A 19,848-nucleotide genomic window follows, 5' to 3' on the forward strand; every position below is an offset into this window, starting at 1 on the left:
GAGATTTCATGGATGGAAAGTGGGGAAAAGTAGGGATATGCTAAATCTACTCGAAACAAAGCAAATCCATGGATCAAATCCAACAAAACTTCGTCAAACCAACAAATCACAAAAAAAGGGCTATTTTTGGTGGAGATTTTTGAAATTGGGGAAGAACACAACAAAATTATGCTAGAAAACACAACGGGGAGGCTCCGAAATCATGATCAACATGGCTCTAATACCAAGATAATGTAGGGTAGAACCGTGAGGAGGTTATCGTGGCTCAACGGGGAGGATCACGATTTCGGAGCCTCCCCTCTTCGTTTTCTAGCCTAGTTTTGTTGTGTTCTTCCCCAATTTCGAAAATCCCCACCAAAAATAGGCTCATTTTTTTGTGATTTGTTGGTTTGACTAAGTTTTGTTGGATTTGATTCATGGATTTGCTTGGTTTCAAGTGGATCTAGCATCTCCCCAAGTTTCCCCATCTTTCATCCACGAAATCTCATCAATTTTGACCCCAAAATCCCCATTATCCGCCCAAAATCGCGCCCCGGATCTCGCATCTCGCGTTGACCCCGACCCACCGGATGACCGACATTTTACGGACGTCCTGAACCCCTAACCCGAGCCAAATTTACGGATTTCCGAGCACTCCGGACGTCCGGGCCCCAGACATCCATCCTTTTACGGACGTCCGTAACCTGTAGTTTCATACTTCGGCTGATTCTTGTTTCGGCCATAACTAATTCATTCGAACTCCGATTTTGACGTTCTTTAGCTCGTTTTGAAGCTCTTGACATCCCCCTTACCATAAAACACTACCTCCATGGTTTTACACCATAAAATTTTGTGAACTTTGGCATCTTTTCCTAGGGCTTCGACCACATCATCCGCTACACCACCACTGACTTCCGCAACCTAACCCATTGTGATCCATATAGCATTAGTGGTTGCTTGTGATGCCCGAAAAATCCGGCTATAGTAATCCCACGTTAATGATTCCATATCACCCTAATTACAAAGATCAATTTCCCCTGGATAAAATTCAAACCCAAATTCAAATTTAATTAGCAAGTGAAATTATTACTTCTTCAAACATTAAAATAAAAATGTAGGTTTGGTTGCAAATTTTCACTAACTATTTTTCATACATAAAACAACATTATTTGACTCACCTAGTAGTTCCTAGGAAAATTGTAAAGAGGTCCCACATCAACTAAATAGCCTTTTATAATAAACAAATATATCATTAAGTCCATTTGACCTCAAAATATTTGGACCACTCCTAGTTATGGCCTAGTATTTAAGTGCCAAGTTGCTTACTAAACTAAGATCATTGGATAGTAAGATAAATTACTAAAACCAAAAAAAAGGAGAAAAGGAAATTCCCTGGGGCACTGGGCCTAAGTGCACAGTGCATCGGCCCGGCCCCTGCTACAGGCTGGCCCGGCCCAACCTGGCCGGCCTTTTCCTCAACCTCTCGCCGAGGGGAACGTCGAGCCTTGCTCGCACGCCGTCCACGCGGTGGATGTCGCGCTGTTGGCCATCCCACGGTCACGGTGATAGATAAGATGAGCCCCCGCTGCCCTACAATCCCCTCTGAACCCTATTCCCCTCGTTCGCCTCCCCCACGCATCTCCCTCCCGATCCCGAGCCCACCCGAGCAAAGCCGCCGTTGTGCCATTGTCGTAGACGTCCTCTGAAGCCCTCTAGCGCGGCACACTATTGTCCAGGAGCAGCACCATCGACCTCTACATCGACTACATCACTGGATCGGATGAGAACGCCACTGCAATCGACGCATCGTCCACCTATTCACCCACGGCCGCCGGCGCCATTGTCGCTCGATCCCTCATCTCCGGTTCCTTCCCGGCCACCTCGAGCTCACTTTCGGCACCGCGGTGAGCCTCTCCTCTGGTTGCTACTTTTTTCTGGCTCGATCTGTGCCCGTAGTGTCCGCCTCGCGAGGTTCGTTCGCCATGGCTGCCCCGAAGCTCTAGTACGCGTATGCATACTTACTGCTGCTCTCTACCGCGACTGCATGTTGCTGCTCTGTACTGCTGCGGCCGCTACTAATCCTGCCGCTACCGCTGGCCGCCGCTCGCGCCTACAGCCTGTGATGTCCCATGCTACTGCCGCCCTGGCCTCGCGCCATGCCGGAGCCCGCCTCTGCGAGACGGCGCACCGCCCGTTCGCGCAGCCCGACTCCCGCGCATGGCCTCACCGCTGCTCGCCCGATTCCGCAGCCGCTGCTCCTCTTGCCCCCTGCTCGCCCTGCTGCTCCTCCTTCTTGCGTTGCTGTTCTGCTTCGCTTTGCTGCTGCTCTGTTTACTGCTGCAGCCGGCTGCTGCTGATGCTTGGGCATGGCGTGTGTGTGCACAACATGCATAGCCGGATGGGAAACGCTTGCTGCCGGCTGACCGGCTAATGTTTCGGCCGGTCACTTGGACGCGCGACACACTGACCTGTGGCCCAGGCATTTATTACTCTCCCCTTTTCGGCCTTATCTTCTTCCTCATGGACCTCGTCTACTCGTTTTTCTCTAGCAAGGACCGCATTTGGATGTTTTCTCCCCGTCGTCCCCAACCAAACTGCACCATCACCACTTTTCCTCCTCCTATCTGTGTAGGGTGCATCTACAGAGCTGCGGCCCGTGCGCGCGGTGCTGCCATCGGCCACGGCCATGCTACAACCGTGTACAACAGGGAGCTGGAACCATGTACACTGGGAGCTGGAACCGGCTATGCGGGGCGCTGCATCGGTGCCTACAGGATGAGGCAACACGGCGTTGGCCATGCGACAACCATGTACGCCGAGAGCTGGAACAGGCAAACGTGGGAGCTGCATCCGGCCTACAGGATGCTACCACCGGCGATGAAGACTGATGCAACCATTCATGATGGCGCCCCGACCCATGACAGCGGCGACGTTGTTTTTGCTGCATCCATCGTCGTTGACGTTTGCTGCAAGACGCCCTGACCCACGACGGCGGTGACGACGTTTTGCTGCATCTGTCGTCGTTTTTGCTATCACCGACGCGATGTTTTGCTGCAACCATTCATGACGGCGCCCTGAGCCCCGACGGTAGCGACGCCATTTTTGTTGCATCCATCGTTGTTTTTTCCTACAGAATCCACCGATGAATCCAAAAGCTGGAACCGATGAATAAAAACAGATGGGCGGCGGAGATGTTGAAACCACCGATATGGGTGTTACAACCATTGACAAAAAAAGCTTCAAGCCTAGATCGAAAAAGCTTCATTCATCGACAGCGGAAGCTTCGACCAGCCACTGCCAAACTGAAAAAGCTGCAACCGTTACTTAAAAAGCTTCAACCATAGGTGTAAAACCTTCAACTGGAAGATATACAAAGTTTCAATCGGGCACTGCAAAACGAAAGAAGGTTTTTTTTTGAGCCGAGACCGTAGAACAATCGTTCTACGGTAATTTTCATTATAAAATGCAACAAAGTACAAATGTTACATGACATGCCATGTCCGAGCAAGAATGTCAACCAATACCGGTTCTATGAAACATCGTAATGATTACAGATGAAATGTTATCCAATTATTGATCAATGTGGCCTTTTCATGCTTAGCTTGAAAAGTAGTGATCTGTAGACTTTCTCTTAGGTAGAATTTCCAAGTAGCTAGATGAATCAGAGCCCGTCTGAAGATCTTATCATTCCTTGTAAGCCAGAGGCTCCAGCAACCCAAAACGAAAGATGTTGCAACCGTTTACAGAACAAGCTTTCAATAATTGATGAAAAAAGTTTCAGTCCGGATGGTGGAAAGCTTGAACTTATGAAAAATGCTTCAACCGGCATGGAAATAGCTTCATCCGGTGTGAGAAAAAACTTCAACTGAATGCGTCGATGGTGTGAGCGGCGACGTTGAGTGCTGCGGCCGGCAGCACACCGATGCAGTGACGAATGTGCTACGATGGCGGCTACTAGGTCCTGCAATGACATAGGTGTCAGCCTGCTACAAGACGGCGGCGTTTTTCTACGGGGCGACTACTTCCTACTTGAATGGCAAGGGCGGATCTGCGAACGGCGACCACTGGCAACGAGGGCGCCCGGCCACTACGAAACCATGGGGAATGTTGCAACCTTGCTACGACAAGATGCAACCGTCCCACGATGGAGCTGCAACTGGTGAAGCGACGGCGGCAATCAGTGATAGGGAAAGCTGCGACCGCAGTGAGGAAAGCTGCAACTGAGACCAAAGAAAGCTACAACGGGCATCCAAAAAAGCTACAATCGGCGATAGAAAAAGCTTCAACCGGCGATGGCAGAGTTGACCATGGTGCAAGTGGTGACACCGAAGGAGCTGCGCGGTGGTGCATGGTGCCGCTGGAACGGCCGTGTGGCATGCTACTACTGTGGCGACTAGGTGCTACAACGAACGACGACTCCTGCGACACGCAATGCTCGAAGTTGTGAGACCATGGGACGGCTGGTTGGACGCCACCGACACCTATGCCGCGACGTACGAGCGGCCATGGCTGGAGGCGTTGGGCCGATGACGCACACAAGGGCCGGCATCCAGCGTTGAGTGTGGGAGGAGTAAACGATCTCCTTATTTTCTGGCGTCAAGTACGGCAACGCATGAAGTATGGAGTAATAACGGTTTGTGGATTTATTAATATAGTATAATAAGCAAGGAAAAAGGACGACCGACCCACGTAACATACGATCGGACGGATTAAATTAATTTGATCGAACGGTCATTAGCTGACCGGCGCACGCTTCCACCGGTCTGTCGGCGCCTAGCATCGGCCGTGCCTCTGGTCGGCCCTTTGTAGTTGTGAGATGTGTGTGTGTGTATGCAGCGTGTGTGTGGCCGGCTGCGTCTCTGGATGTGACCGGCCCTATTTAGTTTAGTAGCTAATTAGTAGTTAGACTAATTAGTACTACTTTGGATAATTGCTAGCCTATGACATGTGGCCCTTTATGTTAATTTAACCCCTCCATTTTAGTTTATCCATCAATTGAATTATGTGTCAATGACATGTGGGACACATCCTTCCTTTTGGCTAGTCAGTTTGACTTGGTCAAATTCGGATTAAATTAAATAAAAATATTCCATAAATCATAGAAAATACTATAAACTTTGAAAAATCATATTAACTAATCCGTAGCTCGGATGAAAATACTTTGTACACGAAAGTTGCTCAGAACGACAAGGCGAATCCGAATACACAGTCCGTTCATCCACCACGCATCCCTAGCATAGAGAACCTGTAACCTTCCCCCTTCGGTCCGCCTGTCTGAAAACGCGAAACACTGGGAATACATATCTGGATGATTCCCCCTTCACCGGTATCGCCTACTACTGCGTTAGGTCACCCTAGCACCGCGTATTGCCATGTTATCCTTTGCGTTGCTTTGATTGCTCTGTTATTTATTGTGTTCCCCTCCATTACTTCTTTCCAGTAGACCCCGAGACCGATGTCGGTACCCCGGTGATCGACTACATCGACGACGAACCCTTCTTGCCAGAGCCACCAGGCAAGCCCCCCCTTGATCACCAGATATCGCCTACTCTCCTCTATACTGCTTGCATTAGAGTAGTGTAGCATGTTACTTCTTTTCGTTAATCCTATTCCAATGCATAGCCTGTCATTGTTGCTACAGCTGTTGATACCTTACCTGCAATCCTAAATGCTTAGTATAGGATGTTAGTTTATCATCAGTGGCCCTACATTCTTGTCTGTCTACCATGCTATACTATCGGGTCATGATCACGTCGGGTGTTGATCACGGGTATATACTATACATACATACTATACATGTTGTGACTAAAGCCGGGTTGGCTCATTGAGTACCCGCAAGTGATTCCGATGTTGGGGCTTGAAGGGGCAGGTGGTTCCACCCAGGTAGTGGTGGGCCTGGGTTCCCGACAGCCCCCAACTATTACTTTGAGGCGGAGCGACAGGGCAGGTTGAGACAACCTAGGAGAGAGGTGGGCCTGGCCCTGGTCGGTGTTCGCGGTTACTTCAAAATAACACGCTTAACGAGATCTGGGTATTTGATCTGAGTCTGGCCACTGGCCTATATGCACTAACCAACTACGCGGGAATAGTTATGGGCACTCGACGTCGTGGTATCAGCCGAAGCTTTCGTGACGTCAGCGACTAAGCGACGCGCGCCGGGTTGGATTGGAACGCCTGCTCTTGTATAAGGGAGGCTAGGTCTGCTCATCGTAGCCGATCTTCTTCGTGAGGAGGTCTTGAGTTCTTCCCTAAAGAGGGGTCTTGAATCTGCTTGGGGGGATCTTCTCCGGTGGAGGCTCGAATCTCCGTGGAGAAGGTAACCAAGTGGATGAGCAAAGCTCTCTCACAAACATGAGCTAAACCTTTGCTAACCCTAGAAAGTTGTACGGGGTGGAGTATATATAGTCTAGGGGGGAGAAGGGATACACGGTCCTCGGCCCTTCATTGTGCGCAGACATGGGAGGCCGGATGTCCGGGCTTTCAGCGACGCCGGATGTCCGGGCTGGGGGGCCGGATGTCCGGGCTGGAGTGGTGGCATTTGCTGCTCTCGGGTTCGGAGGGGACGGATTTCCGGGCCGGTGGCCGGATGTCCGGGGGCTCGGGAGAGGCCAGATGTCCGGGCTGCCGGGGCCGGATGTCCGGGGCCTGTAGCTTCCGGCGGCTGTGCTGCTGTAGTGGAAGACGCTCTAGGGGCCGAATGTCCGGGGCCTTGGTCGGATGTCCGGGGCCTGGGAGATGCTCTTGGCTCCTTCCATTGGCTCTCCTCATCCGTGGACTTGGGGACTTGTACATCTTCATGCGCATCTTCGGGAGGGCCCTCTTGGTGCCTAATCACGCACAACACCTCGGACTTAGGTAGTAGCCATGTCTCATGCATAGAAAGTGGAAGTTCGGAGAGGAGTGAGTTCACCTTATCTTCGATAGCTTTGGCTCGGGCTCGTGTCATTGGTCCAAGTGGTGTCGTTGGAGGTGTAGGTGCGTCCATGGGGATGATCTTGGGATGCTCCACATCATCTCCCCTCCCTTCGGGAAGATCCGTCCTCGGATCGAAATCCTCATCACCATGGTAGGCCGAGAGATCTTTGATGTTGAAGATGTCGCTCACGGAGTACTTGTCATGAGGGATGTCGATCTTGTATGCGTTGTTGTTGTAACGTGCAAGCAGCTTGAATGGTACATCCGCGCGTGGTCGAAGTTTGGACTTGCGTTCTTGGGGAAAGCGGTCCTTACGAAGGTGTACCACACGAGGTCTCCAATGTTGAATATCATAGGGTGCTTGTTGACATTGAGCTTGGTCGCAAGGCGTAGTACTTGGCGCTCGATGGTGTTTCTTATATCTTCATGCACCTTCTTGAGATGGGTCGCTTGTGCACTTGCGTCCAAATTGATGCGCTCTTGGAGTGGTAGAGGGAGAATATCCAATGGTGACAAAGGGTTGAATCCGTAGACGACCTCGAAAGGGGACTTGCTGGTTGTTGAGTGTCTTGCTCGGTTGTAGGCGAACTCGGCGATGGGTAGACACTCCTCCCACTCCTTGATGTTCTTCTTGATGAGTACTTGAAGTTGAGCGGAGAGTGTGCGGTTTGTCACCTCTGTTTGGCCGTCGGTTTGAGGATGGTACGCCGTGGAGAAGAGTAGCTTGATTCCGAGCTTGGCACATAGGGTCTTCCAAAAGTAGCTAAGGAACTTGACGTCGCGGTCCGAGACGATGGTCTTTGGCACACCATGGAGACGCAATATTTCCCTACAAAAGAGATTAGCAACATGTGAAGCATCGTCTATCTTGTTGCAAGGAATAAAGTGTGCCATTTTTGAGAAACGGTCCACAATGACTAATATGGAATCTTTCCCATTTCGAGTCCTAGGCAAACCGAGTACAAAGTCCATGCTAATGTCTTCCCATGGTTGGTAAGGAATTGGTAGAGGCATATAGAGGCCATGAGATTGAGCTTTGGACTTAGCTTTGCGACATGTAGAACATCGGTTGGTGAAACGATTGACGTCCCGAAACATCTTGGGCCAAAAGTAGTTCTTCGAGAGCGTGGCGAACGTCTTGTCGCATCCGAAATGTCCCATTAACCTTCCTCCATGCGATTCCTGCAAAAGCAACAAACAAAGAGACGACTCGGGGATCCAAAGTTTGTTAGCTCTCATAACATAGCCATCTTTGATGTAACAGCGTTCCCAAGATGTATTCGACAAACACTTGGCATAAGGAGTAGCAAAAGTTGCATCATGCTCATACAAGTCTTTGATATGCTCGAAGCCAATGACATCTAACTCAAGTTGCGTGATAAGCATGCATATGCGGGAAAGAGCATCCGCTACTATGTTTTCTTTACCCTTGATGTACTTGATGACATAAGGAAAAGACTCAATAAATTCACTCCATTTAGCATGATGCTTGTTCAACTTGGTTTGACCCTTAAGGTACTTGAGGGTCTCATGATCGGTATGAATGATAAACTCATGGGGACGAAGGTAATGTTCCCATTCATGCAAACCGCGGACTAAAGCATATAGCTCTTTGTCATAGATGGGGTAATTGAGTTGCGCTCTGGAAAGTTTCTCACTAAAGTAAGCTATGGGGCGCTTCTCTTGCGTTAACACACCCCCTATGCCATTACCACTAGCATCGCAATGAATCTCAAAAGGTTTGTCAAAGTTGGGTAAGGCAAGCACGGGAGCATGAGTAAGCAAGTTCTTAAGCTCATTGAAAGCGGTATCTTGGGATGGTCCCCAAACAAAAGGCGCATTCTTCTTGCTCAAAGCATGCAAAGGCAAAGCAATGGTGCTAAAATCCTTCACAAAGCGACGATAGAAACCCGCAAGGCCAAGAAAACTACGCACTTGATGCAAGTTGGTTGGTTGCGGCCAAGTCTTAATAGCATCGATCTTGGACTCATCAACATGAACACCCTTAGAAGAAACAACATAACCCAAGAAAACGAGCTTATCAACACCAAAAAGGCATTTCTCCATATTAGCATAGAGTTTGATAGATTTGCAAAATGGTGCGGACATGGGTGACATGCTCTTTGATAGATTTGCTAAACACAAGAATGTCATCGAAGTAAACCACGACAAATATACCAATGTAAGGGCGAAAGACATGATTCATAAGGCGCATAAAAGTGCCCAGTGCTTCCGAAAGACCCATAGGCATGACTAACCACTCATACAAACCAAACTTGGTTTTGAAGGTAGTTTTCCATTCATCACCCTCTTGTATGCGGATTTGATAGTAACCACTCTTAAGATCAATTTTGGAAAATATAGTGGCACCGCTAAGCTCATCAAGCATATCATCTAGGCGTGGAATGGGGTACCTATAGAGAACGGTGATAGCATTGATAGGTCTACAGTCGGAGCACATGCGAAAGCTATCGTCACGTTTTGGCACAAGAATGACCGGGACGGCACATGGGCTCAAACTCTCACGCACATGTCCATGGTCGATAAGATGTTTTACTTGCCTTTGTATTTCTTTTGTTTCGTCGGGGTTGACACGGTATGGAGATTCGTTCGGAAGAGGTGCTCCGGGGATGAGGTCGATTCGGTGCTCAATGCCTCGTAGAGGAGGTAGACCCAGAGGTAGCTCACCGGGGAAAACATCTTGAAATTCCTGCAAAAGAGAAGACAATACTAGAGGAAGAGTGTGAGAAGTGTTAGTTTGTGGTGCATTGTCCTTGCACACGAGGACATAGTGTAGGACACTTGGTGGGTTCTCACACACTTCTCTTATCTCACGTTTCGTGGCAAACATAACTAGGTTTTTGTCTTCGCTCACGTGGAGGCACTCGATTTTGGCTTGTGGCGCTCACTCTCTTTTTGGTGGCTCGCTCTCTCACTATGATCTCCACGATGGGTGGCTTGCTTGTCGGCGATCACTTGACTTGGCGACATTGGACGGATGACGTACTCCTTGCCCTTCATCTTGCAGATGTAGTGGTTCGTTCGGCCATTGTGGATGACTCCTCTATCGAATTGCCATGGCCGTCCAAGGAGAAGATGACAAACGGTCATTGGAACGACGTCGCACTCCAAGGTGTCTTCGTAGGCGCCGATTTTGAAGGAGACTTGTACTCGGTGCTCGACTTGGATGGTGCCGGAGTCACTAAGCCATTGCACTTTGTATGGATGTGGATGCTTCGTCTTGGGCAATTGGAGCTTGGAGCAAAGTTCTTCACTTGGGAGATTATGACAACTCCCGCCATCGATGATGACCTTGACGGATCGTCCATTGATGCCGACCTTGGTGTGGAATATGTGGCATCGTTGGTCTTCTTCTTGGTGATGTTGGAGAGTCAAGACTTTGGAGACAACAAGCGCGGGACTTGAGTCTTCATCACAAAAGACTTGTTCTTCTTCATTGTTCACTTGGCGGTGCATGGAGACTTGCTCGAGGGCTTCCATTTCGCCTTCCCTCATGGAGTCATAAGTGCCATCGTCATTGAAGACCATAGTTCGCTTGTTGGTGCACTCGTAGGACTTGTGGCCCCGGCCTCCGCAAGTGAAACACTTGAAGGAACTCGTCTTGACGGTCTCATCGGTTGGGGTTGATGATGATGAAGCTCTCGCCTTGAAGTTGCTCGTAGGAGGATGGCTTGTAGTTTACGAAGCTTTCTTGGAAGTCGACTTGTCGATGTTGGAAGTAGAAGGTCTTGTAGTCGGTGTTGGAATCGTTGAAGCTTGGTTGTTGGAGAAGCCGTAGGACTTGGATGAGAACTTGGCATACTTGAAATCATCTTGCACTTGGCGTTCCGCTTTGGTAGCTTGGTGCACTAGCTCGATGAGATTTGAGTATGGTTGGGAGTCGGCGATCTTCTTGATAGGATGATTGAGTCCATTCAAGAAACGTGCCATTGTTTGCTCATCATCTTCCGTGACATTGGCTCTTATCATTGCAATCTCCATATCCTTGTAATATTCTTCAACGCTCTTTATTCCTTGCTTGAGTTGTTGGAGTTTCTTGAAGAGGTCGCGGTTGTAGTAGGTAGGTACGAAGCGTGCTCTCATGACATCCTTCATTTGCGCCCAAGTAGTGATGGGTGGTTCACCTCTTGCCTTTCGGCGCTCTATGATTTGTTCCCACCAAATGAGGACATAGTCTAGGAACTCAAGGGATGCCATCGCGATCTTCTTCTCTTCTTCATAATTGTGCAAACGGAAGATCTTGTCAACCTTCAATGCCCATGAAAGGTACTCTTCGGGATCGTTTCTTCCGTTGAACATGGGCATGGTGAACTTGAGTTTGCCATAACGTTGCTCTTCATTGTGTTGGGGTCGAGGATGATGACGCCCATGTTGTTGATGATTGATCAACTCGTGGTGCTCTTGGCGCGGAGGGTTGTTATCGTCATGTTGTTCTTGCCGTGGAGGATCTCCATTGTCTTCATGATCTGGATTGACTTGTTGTTCCTGGCGAGCTTGTGGAGGAGCTCGTCGAGCTCGAGGAGGAAATTGATGATGCACGCGAGCTTGAAATCTTCATTCTTGAATTTCTTCGTGAAGTGCTTCCTATTTGTTCACGGGCTTGTCGGCTTCGGTCGGCTACGGCTCGACTCGAATCGCGTAGAGCTTGTTGCGCCGCCAGTGCTTGAGCGTCACGGAGTTGTTGTTCTTGACGTTGTGCCTCGGCATCTTGAGCATTTTGGTGTAGACGCGCTCGCTCTTCGTCTTCATGTTGGCATTGTCGTTGCCGTTCTCGTGCTAGCGCAAAGGCCTCTTGAGTTTGACGTTGTCGGCGCTCTTGAGAGTCGGTGTCTCGTAGTGGATTGAGGCTTGCTTGATGGTCGGTGCGCGCGGCTCGGCGAAGGGTGTTCGATGTCGGTGTACTTGAGCCGGAGAGGGTGAAGTCAGAGTGACGGCTTGAACGGCTCCTTCTTGTAGTGGAAGATGAGCGGTTGAGCAACAAAGCACGAATTCCGTCCATCCTTGCGTCATTCGCTTGCTTGTGATCGTCGAGCTTGTGGTCGAAGTAGTCCCTTGTACATTGCTCGGAATGTCGCAATTCGGCAGCAAGGTTGTCGATGCGTTCACTCATAGTTTGTTTCTCTTGATGCAAAGCACGTTGAGCACCAAAGAGGTGACTCTTGGTGACGAAGGAGTTCATGTTGTCGTCTTGCTCCCTTGACCGAAGTTGAAAGTGGATCGAGGATCACTCCAATGTAGGACAAGAAAATAGCACAATTGGTACTAGTTCTTGTCGGTTTCTCACACCTACACAAGTAAAAGATTTTGGTGGAGCTTGGTTAGGATGGTGGCACAAAATTTGATGCAATTGTAAGTGAGCTTCAATAATGTTGGAAAAGATTCGCAAGATGCAATGTAACAAGTAGACCAAGCATATAAGGTACACGGAAACACACACGCAAAAAGATAAGTGGGGTTGTGCAACCAAGGGTGAGCCAAAATGTGGAATCCACAAAAATGCTCTTGTTGCACAACACTAGAGAGACGCTAGCACGATTGCACAATAGGCGGATACAAGAACTTGCGCACAACCTACTTAGCAAAAATGCAACGACTTCTATCCCAAATATTTCTTTATGCAAGGTGTTGCTATGATATGATTCAAGATGATCGAGTATGACAATCTTCATGTTGTAAGATGCTATGGTTCTTGCTTAAAAGCTCTTTGCTTATCTTTTCTCTTTGCTTAAAAGCTTGTTTGGCTCTTTGATGTTTGAGCTCTTTTCTCATGCAAGGCTTGACGAACCAAGATAGCAAATGAATATGGGATGACAACTTTGTGACACAAGAGATGATACCAATATATGCAACAATGATGTATGTATGCTATGGGAAGTATGATCACTATTGTGCACAAGTCTCGTTGCCGGCAATACTCAATGGCTAGTCTCGATGGGTAAGCAACGCAAAGGAGTAAGGCTATGATGGCTATCAATGTAATGGCAAGAGTGATATGTCCAATACCAATATGAGGTTACCGGTCTTGCTTCTGGTATGGTGTCAAAATGGTGGCACGAATACCAAGATGTAGTCGAGGTGGTCGTTGTTGATGACGATGTAGGACGACAGTGATGATGTAAGACACGTCCGTGGCGAAGATGAGCGGCGGTGATGTCGATGTCGAACCGTACCTAGATAGCCGAAACACAAAAGGATACGGTACCACACCCAATTCTCAAACCTCAAAGTAGCAAATGTGTCGGAGGGCGAAACGCTCCAAAAATGGTTGGGTTATGCGGAAGTGGTGGAGGTATGCGGAAGTATATATGGTATATGTTGGGCACCGGAACAAAATTTGGTGGAAATTGGGCGGAAAACGGGGCGGTGGATGGAGATGTTGCTGCCAGGGGTTGGATGTCCGGGTGGAAGGCCGGATGTCCGGGTGGGGCACGATGTCCGGGCTTGACGGGCCGGATGTCCGGGCTCTGGATCTGGGGACGAACGGGATGAACACCGCGTGGTGAGGTTAAGTCCGGCCGAAATTCAGAAGAATTTGTGGATGGAAATTGGGGGGGAAAAGGATGGGAAGCTAGATCCACTCAAAACAAAGCAAATCCATGGATCCAAACCAACAAAATCTCAACACACCAACAAATCACAAAAAAAAAATCTGGGGCTATTTTTGGTGGGGAATTTTCGAATAAGGACGAAAAACAACAAAACAAGGCTAGAAACACGACGGGGAGGCTCCGAAATCGTGATCAACGTGGCTTTTGATACCAAGATGATGTAGGGTAGAACCCTAATCGGCCGATCTTTCACGAAAGGGGCGGATCCCGCGAAGAACACGAGGAACACAAAGAGGGAAACGAGGGAAATCACAAGCGGAGACACAAGAGGAACACTCAAACTAACAAGAACAAGTCACACAAGTGCTAGATCCTCGAATACATAAGAGAAGATACACGATCCACGGACAACTAAGGACGATACAAGGGTAGCCGGTCTTCTCCGCGAGGAGGTCTTGAGTTCTTCCCTAAAGAGGGGTCTTGAATCCGCTTGGGGGAATCTTCTCTGGTGGAGGCTCGAATCTCCGTGGAGAAGGTAACCAAGTGGATGAGCAAAGCTCTCACACAAGCATGAGCTAAACCTTTGCTAACCCTAGAAAGTTGTATGGGGTGGAGTATATATAGTATAGGGGGAGAAGGGATACACGGGCCTCGGCCCTTCACTGTGCGCAGACAGAGGAGGCCGGATGTCCGGGTTGGTCGGGCCGGATGTCCGGGCTTTCAGGCGATGCCGGATGTCCGGGCTGGGGGGCTGGATGTCCGGGCTGGAGTGATGGCATTTGCTGCTCTCGGGTTCGGAGGGACCGGATTTCCGGGCCGGTGGCCGGATATCTAGGGGCTCGGGAGAGGCCGGATGTCCGGGCTACCGGGGCCGGATGTCCGGGGCCTGTAGCTTCAGGCGGCTGTGCTGCTGTAGTGGAAGACGCTCCAGGGGCCGGATGTCCAGGGCCTTGATCGGATGTCCGGGGCCTGGGAGATGCTCTTGGCTCCTTCCGTTGGCTCTCCTCATCTGTGGACTTGGGGACTTGTACATCTTCATGCGCATCTTCGGGAGGGCCCTCTTGGTGCCTAATCATGCACAACACCTCGGACTTAGGTAGTAGCCATGTCTCATGCATAGAAAGTGGAAGTTCGGAGAGGAGTGAGTTCACCTTATCTTCGATAGCTTTGGATCGGGCTTGTGTCATTGGTCCAAGTGGTGTCGTTGGAGGTGTAGGTGCGTCCATGGGGATGACCTTGGGATGCTCTGCATCACGGCATCTTCGCCTACTTCCCATGAGTTCGCCTACATCGACATCATGAAGTACAAGGCGACCACCTGCGAGCGAGGGTGACACTTCCATCTTCGGAGGCCCCCCAAGGAAGATGGCCGAGCATGGGACATTCCCTTCGGTCATGGAGACGAGCTACGAGGTGCCACATCATATGGGCCTCCTACAACAAGACGGCGACAAGAAGGTTGAGCAAGGGCCATCCCCTTCGACCACGGCGCCAAGCATGAACCTCTTCAACTACATGAAGACGGCGCCCCCAAGGGACTCATTCTCCGAGTCAAGCTACGGGACCACACATGAGACCTTATCTTTGGTCTTAGAGGAGAGTGATGATGTGCCATCCTCGGCCTTCATGCACGGCTACGACTACGACATGATTGAGCATGGAGACATTTGTACCAACATCTCTCTGACACCGACATGTGACGAGATTCCCCCATTGCCATGTGAGGAGAGCCACCACCCCACGAGTGATATGAGTGATTCCACCATATGTGACATTGAGTGCATTTCCTATGAGTGGATGAGTGTGACCACCACTAGCCCCACACTTGAGAGCATGCCACACATCCTATGTGAGGTTGAGAGCCATGTGAGTGACTCCACCAACCATATGAGTGAGAGCATCCAAGAGAGAGTGAGTGATCCACAACACTTAGTGAGTGAGGTAGTTGAGACGGCATGTGAGGCCACTATGATTTCTAACGACTTACCCTCTACTCCAAGTGTGTTTTCTTCTTTGGTGCTAGGTCTCCTACATGACGACATGCCTACCCTCGACGAGTCCATACCTCCAACGATGACGATGGCCATGGTGGACGATGATGCGCTCCCCACATGGTTCCATCAAGATGAAGATGACCACGACATGGTCTTCGACACCTCACCTACAACACATGAGCGATGCTCCAAAGGTAACATAGGTGATGGTGCATCTCTTGTCCCACTAGCGGACTATCTTACCAATGATTGCTTGCATGATGTTGATCCACCTATTCCCATGCTCATGCTAGTGCGACTTCTTCATGTCATGACTTACCTATTTATGATGAATATGATGATGAGCATGTTGAGTTTCCTAGTTGTGATGCTATGCTCCATAGGATATCATGTGAAAATTCTTTTGGTCACATCATGTTTAACAATCCATTAAACTTGTCATATGCTATGAGTGAGATTTCCCATATTGCATCATTTCAATCTCAACATAGTAGCTATGCATGCCCCATTAAAATAAATCCCATTTGCATTTATGGCATAGATGACGAGATGATGGTCATTGGCTTTTGTTTTTCATGTGATGATATTGCTATGCTTCCTTTACATGATTTGCGCAATTCATCTACTATACCATGCCATTATCACGTTATTCCAAATATGCTTTGTTTTGGATGTTGTCAATATTCTCCATGTGATATTTCTACAAATGCTCATGAGGAGACCCCATAGTTTCTTCATACATATTAGGAGATTTTGATGCATTCCATACTTTGCATGATTCCCATAATTGCTTGCACCATATGCATTCAATGAATAACAATGCTCTACATATTTCTTGTGATGCATTACACAATTTGAGTCTCCGTTATGCTATACATAACAACAAACCTATCATGATGGATGGCATGTTTCTATATCACGCATCTAATTTATTTGGGCATTGGCTATTTTGTGCTAACCAACACATGCATGTGCGCATCATGATGGATGATGTGTACGTCTACCACGCACACACCTGTCTTTGTCTTCTGTAGGTACTCATGTATACGCGTCAATCTCTCAATCCCAATAGTTGACGAAACGAGCTCTTGAGAGCAATGACGCTTTGGGATCCCGTGGACTATTCTTACCACCATCCTCTTCGCGCAACGACTTCGCACATTCCTTTTACTTGGCTCTCACACGACTATGGGCTATTTACCATTTGTCACGTTATGCCCATTTTCTCGTGTTTACTTTTCATGCTATGCCTCTTTCTATGATTTTGCCATGCAATTGTGACCCTTGCGTGCATTTACCCATGATTAACCATTATACTATTTCTATGTGTATTTGCATGCTTGGTGGAGACCCTTGTTGCTATTGCCATGTTTATCATATGCCTCATGCTATTGATGCTTGTTGTGCTGGGAGAGTCATGATGTCCCATTGTTATTTACATATGGCCTCTCGCCAATACATGATGATATTTTTCTCATATCTCGTCTTCATGCTTATGATATGACCACCATTTGCACACATGACATGCTTGACATGATTCCCTCTAGTATGTTGCATCTACGCACTACTAGCTTAAACCACTTGATTGCTATGATTGCTTGGTTTGTTGCATCACCCATGTTCCTTTCTTACCCGTTTCCTTGGGTTGAGGACCTATATAGTCATGCCTCTCACATGATACATATTGTTCATTGTCGCTTGCCTCCAATTGTTGCATCTATGATTATTGATCTCGGAAACTTGGACACTTTACTTGTGATGCATTCTTGCTTGATTGCGCCTATTCTATTTGGTTGTTCTCGCATCATATGCCTCCATACTATGAAATGCTTCCTTGTCCTTTCTTATGATGAGCATGATGCATACACTTATTTGGTATTTTACCTCACGAATGATAGGTTTTGCACTTCCGCTAACCTCATTTGTTTTTCCAAGTGTTTGTCATGTTCTTTCATTTTGAAGGATTCACAAGGCGATACCGTCGTGAGACAATTTGGTCATGTGAAGGCATACACGATGTGCAACACCAACATTTGCAAGAATCTCCTAAAGGTGAACCCCTTCCCTTTGAGCCATCCTCAATTACGCATATTGGATGGGTCACTTTTTCATTCTTGTCTCCTTCTTGTTGTCTACATGATACATCTCGCGAACGGAGGTGCGACATGGGAGATTGGCTCTATGGGCCTTCACATTGAGGAGCGCTCGGAGTTATTGGATGCACCTTCGAACATCCACTCATGCCACGACATCGAGAATTGGTACACCAACACCTCCATATTTGTTGATTGTGCTCACACATGTCATGCTCGATGTACATATCATACACATGACAAATTTGTATCTTATGCATGGATTGACTCACATTATGATTGCCTTGTTGCATCTTCCCGGCCGGTCGTCCGGTGGCTGGGACTTTTCCTTCAGCCCTCCTTCTTCTCCGTCTTCTCATCCATCTTCCTCTTCTTCTTGTCCTTGCTCCTTAGGTTCTCCATGATACCTAAGTATGCACAAATTGTCAATATGAGGTAGTAACCATGTCTCATGTGCATCGAAGTGGCATTGTGAGAGGAGAGATGTCACCTCGGTTTCAAGAGCTCTTGCACATGCTCGTGTCATGGGTCCAAGAGGTGTCGAAGGAGATGTAGTTGGGTCCATGGGGATGGCCTTGGGATGCTCCGCATCATCTCACCTCCCTTGGGGAAGATCCGTCCTCGGATCAAATTCTTCATCACCATGGAAGGGAGAAAGATCTTTGACGTTGAAGATGTCGCTCACGTTGTACTTGTCGCGCGGAAGGTCGATCTTGTAAGCATTGTCGTTGTATCGTGCGAGCACCTTGAAAGGTCCATCTGCTCGGGGTCGAAGCTTGGACTTGCGTTCTTTTGGAAAACGGTCCTTGCGAAGGTGTAGCAATGCAAGATCACCAATGTTGAAGATCATAGGTTGCTTGTTGAAGTTGAGCTTGGTCGCAAGGCGTTGAACTTGGCGCTCGATGGTGTTTCTTGTATATTCATGCACCTTCTTGAGATGTGTCACACGTGCACTTGCGTCCAAATTGATGCACTCTTGGAGTGGTAGAGGTAGAGTGTCCAAAGGGGACAAAGGGTTGAAACCGTAGACGACCTCGAAGGGGACTTGCCGGTTGTTGAGTGTTTTGCTCGGTTGTAGGCGAACTCGGCGATAGGTAGGCACTCCTCCCACTCCTTGATGTTCTTCTTGATGAGCACCCGAAGTAGAACGGAGAGTGTGCAGTTGGTAACTTCCATTTGGCCGTCGGTTTGTGGATGACATGCCGTAGAGAAGAGCAGCTTGATTCTGAGCTTGGCACATAGAGTCTTCCAAAAGTAGTTAAGGAACTTGACGTTGCAGTCCGAGACGATAGTCTTTGGCACTCCATATAGGCGCAATATTTCCCTACAGAAGAGATTAGCAACATGTGAAGCATCGTCTATCTTGTTGCAAGGAATGAAATGTGCCATTTTTGAGAAACGGTCCACAACGACAAATACCGAAACCTTGCCATTTCTAGTACTAGGTAAACCAAGTACAAAGTCCATGCTAATGTCTTCCCATGGTTGATATGGAATTGGAAGAGGAATATAAAGGCCGTGGGATTGAGATTTGGACTTAGCTTTGCGACATGTAGAGCAACGGTTGGTGAAGTGGTTGACGTCGCGAAACATCTTTGGCCAAAAGTAGTTTGTCGAGAGCGTGGCGAACGTCTTGTCGCGTCCAAAATGTCCCATTAAGCCTCCTCGATGAGATTCCTGCAAAAGCAACAAACGAAGAGAAGACTCGGGGATGCAAAGTTTGTTATCTCTCATAAGATATCCATCTTTGATGTAATAGCGTTCCCAAGATGTGTGCGACAAACACTTGGCATAAGGAGTAGCAAAAGTAGGATCATGCTCATACAAGTCTTTGATATGCTCAAAACCAATGACATCCAATTCAAGTTGAGTAACAAGCATGCATATGCAAGAAAGGGCATCCGCTACAATGTTTTCTTTGCCCTTAATGTACTTGATGACATAAGGAAAAGACTCAATAAATTCACTCCATTTAGCATGACGCTTGTTCAACTTGGTTTGGCCCTTGAGGTACTTGAGCGTTTCATGATCGGTATGAATGATAAACTCATGAGGGCGAAGACTGTGTTCCCATTCATGCAAAACGTGGACTAAAGCATATAGCTCTTTGTCATAGTTGGGGTAATTGAGTTGCGTTCTGGAGGGTTTCTCACTAAAGTAAGCTATGGGGCGCTTCTCTTGCATTAACACACATCCTACGCAATTACCACTAGCATCGCAATGAATCTCAAAGGGTTTGTCAAAGTTGGGTAAAGTAAGCACGGGACCATGAGTAAGCACATTCTTAAGCTCATTGAA

At 48.3% G+C, this 19,848-nt stretch overlaps 1 protein-coding gene across 1 annotated transcript; it reads left to right on the forward strand.

Moving 5' to 3' along the window:
- The first annotated feature begins 1,491 nt into the window (after positions 1-1,491).
- On the forward strand, positions 1,492-3,182 carry LOC125536841. The gene is made up of 2 exons (XM_048700126.1): positions 1,492-1,883; positions 2,612-3,182. The coding sequence occupies exons 1-2, from the start codon at positions 1,760-1,762 to the stop codon at positions 2,959-2,961; spliced, it is 474 nt and encodes a 157-aa protein (XP_048556083.1). The 5' UTR covers positions 1,492-1,759; the 3' UTR covers positions 2,962-3,182.
- Positions 3,183-19,848: the final 16,666 nt, after the last annotated feature.

The sequence above is a fragment of the Triticum urartu genome, chromosome 2, assembly GCF_003073215.2.
Source record: "Triticum urartu cultivar G1812 chromosome 2, Tu2.1, whole genome shotgun sequence".
Classification (NCBI taxonomy): Eukaryota; Viridiplantae; Streptophyta; class Magnoliopsida; order Poales; family Poaceae; genus Triticum; species Triticum urartu.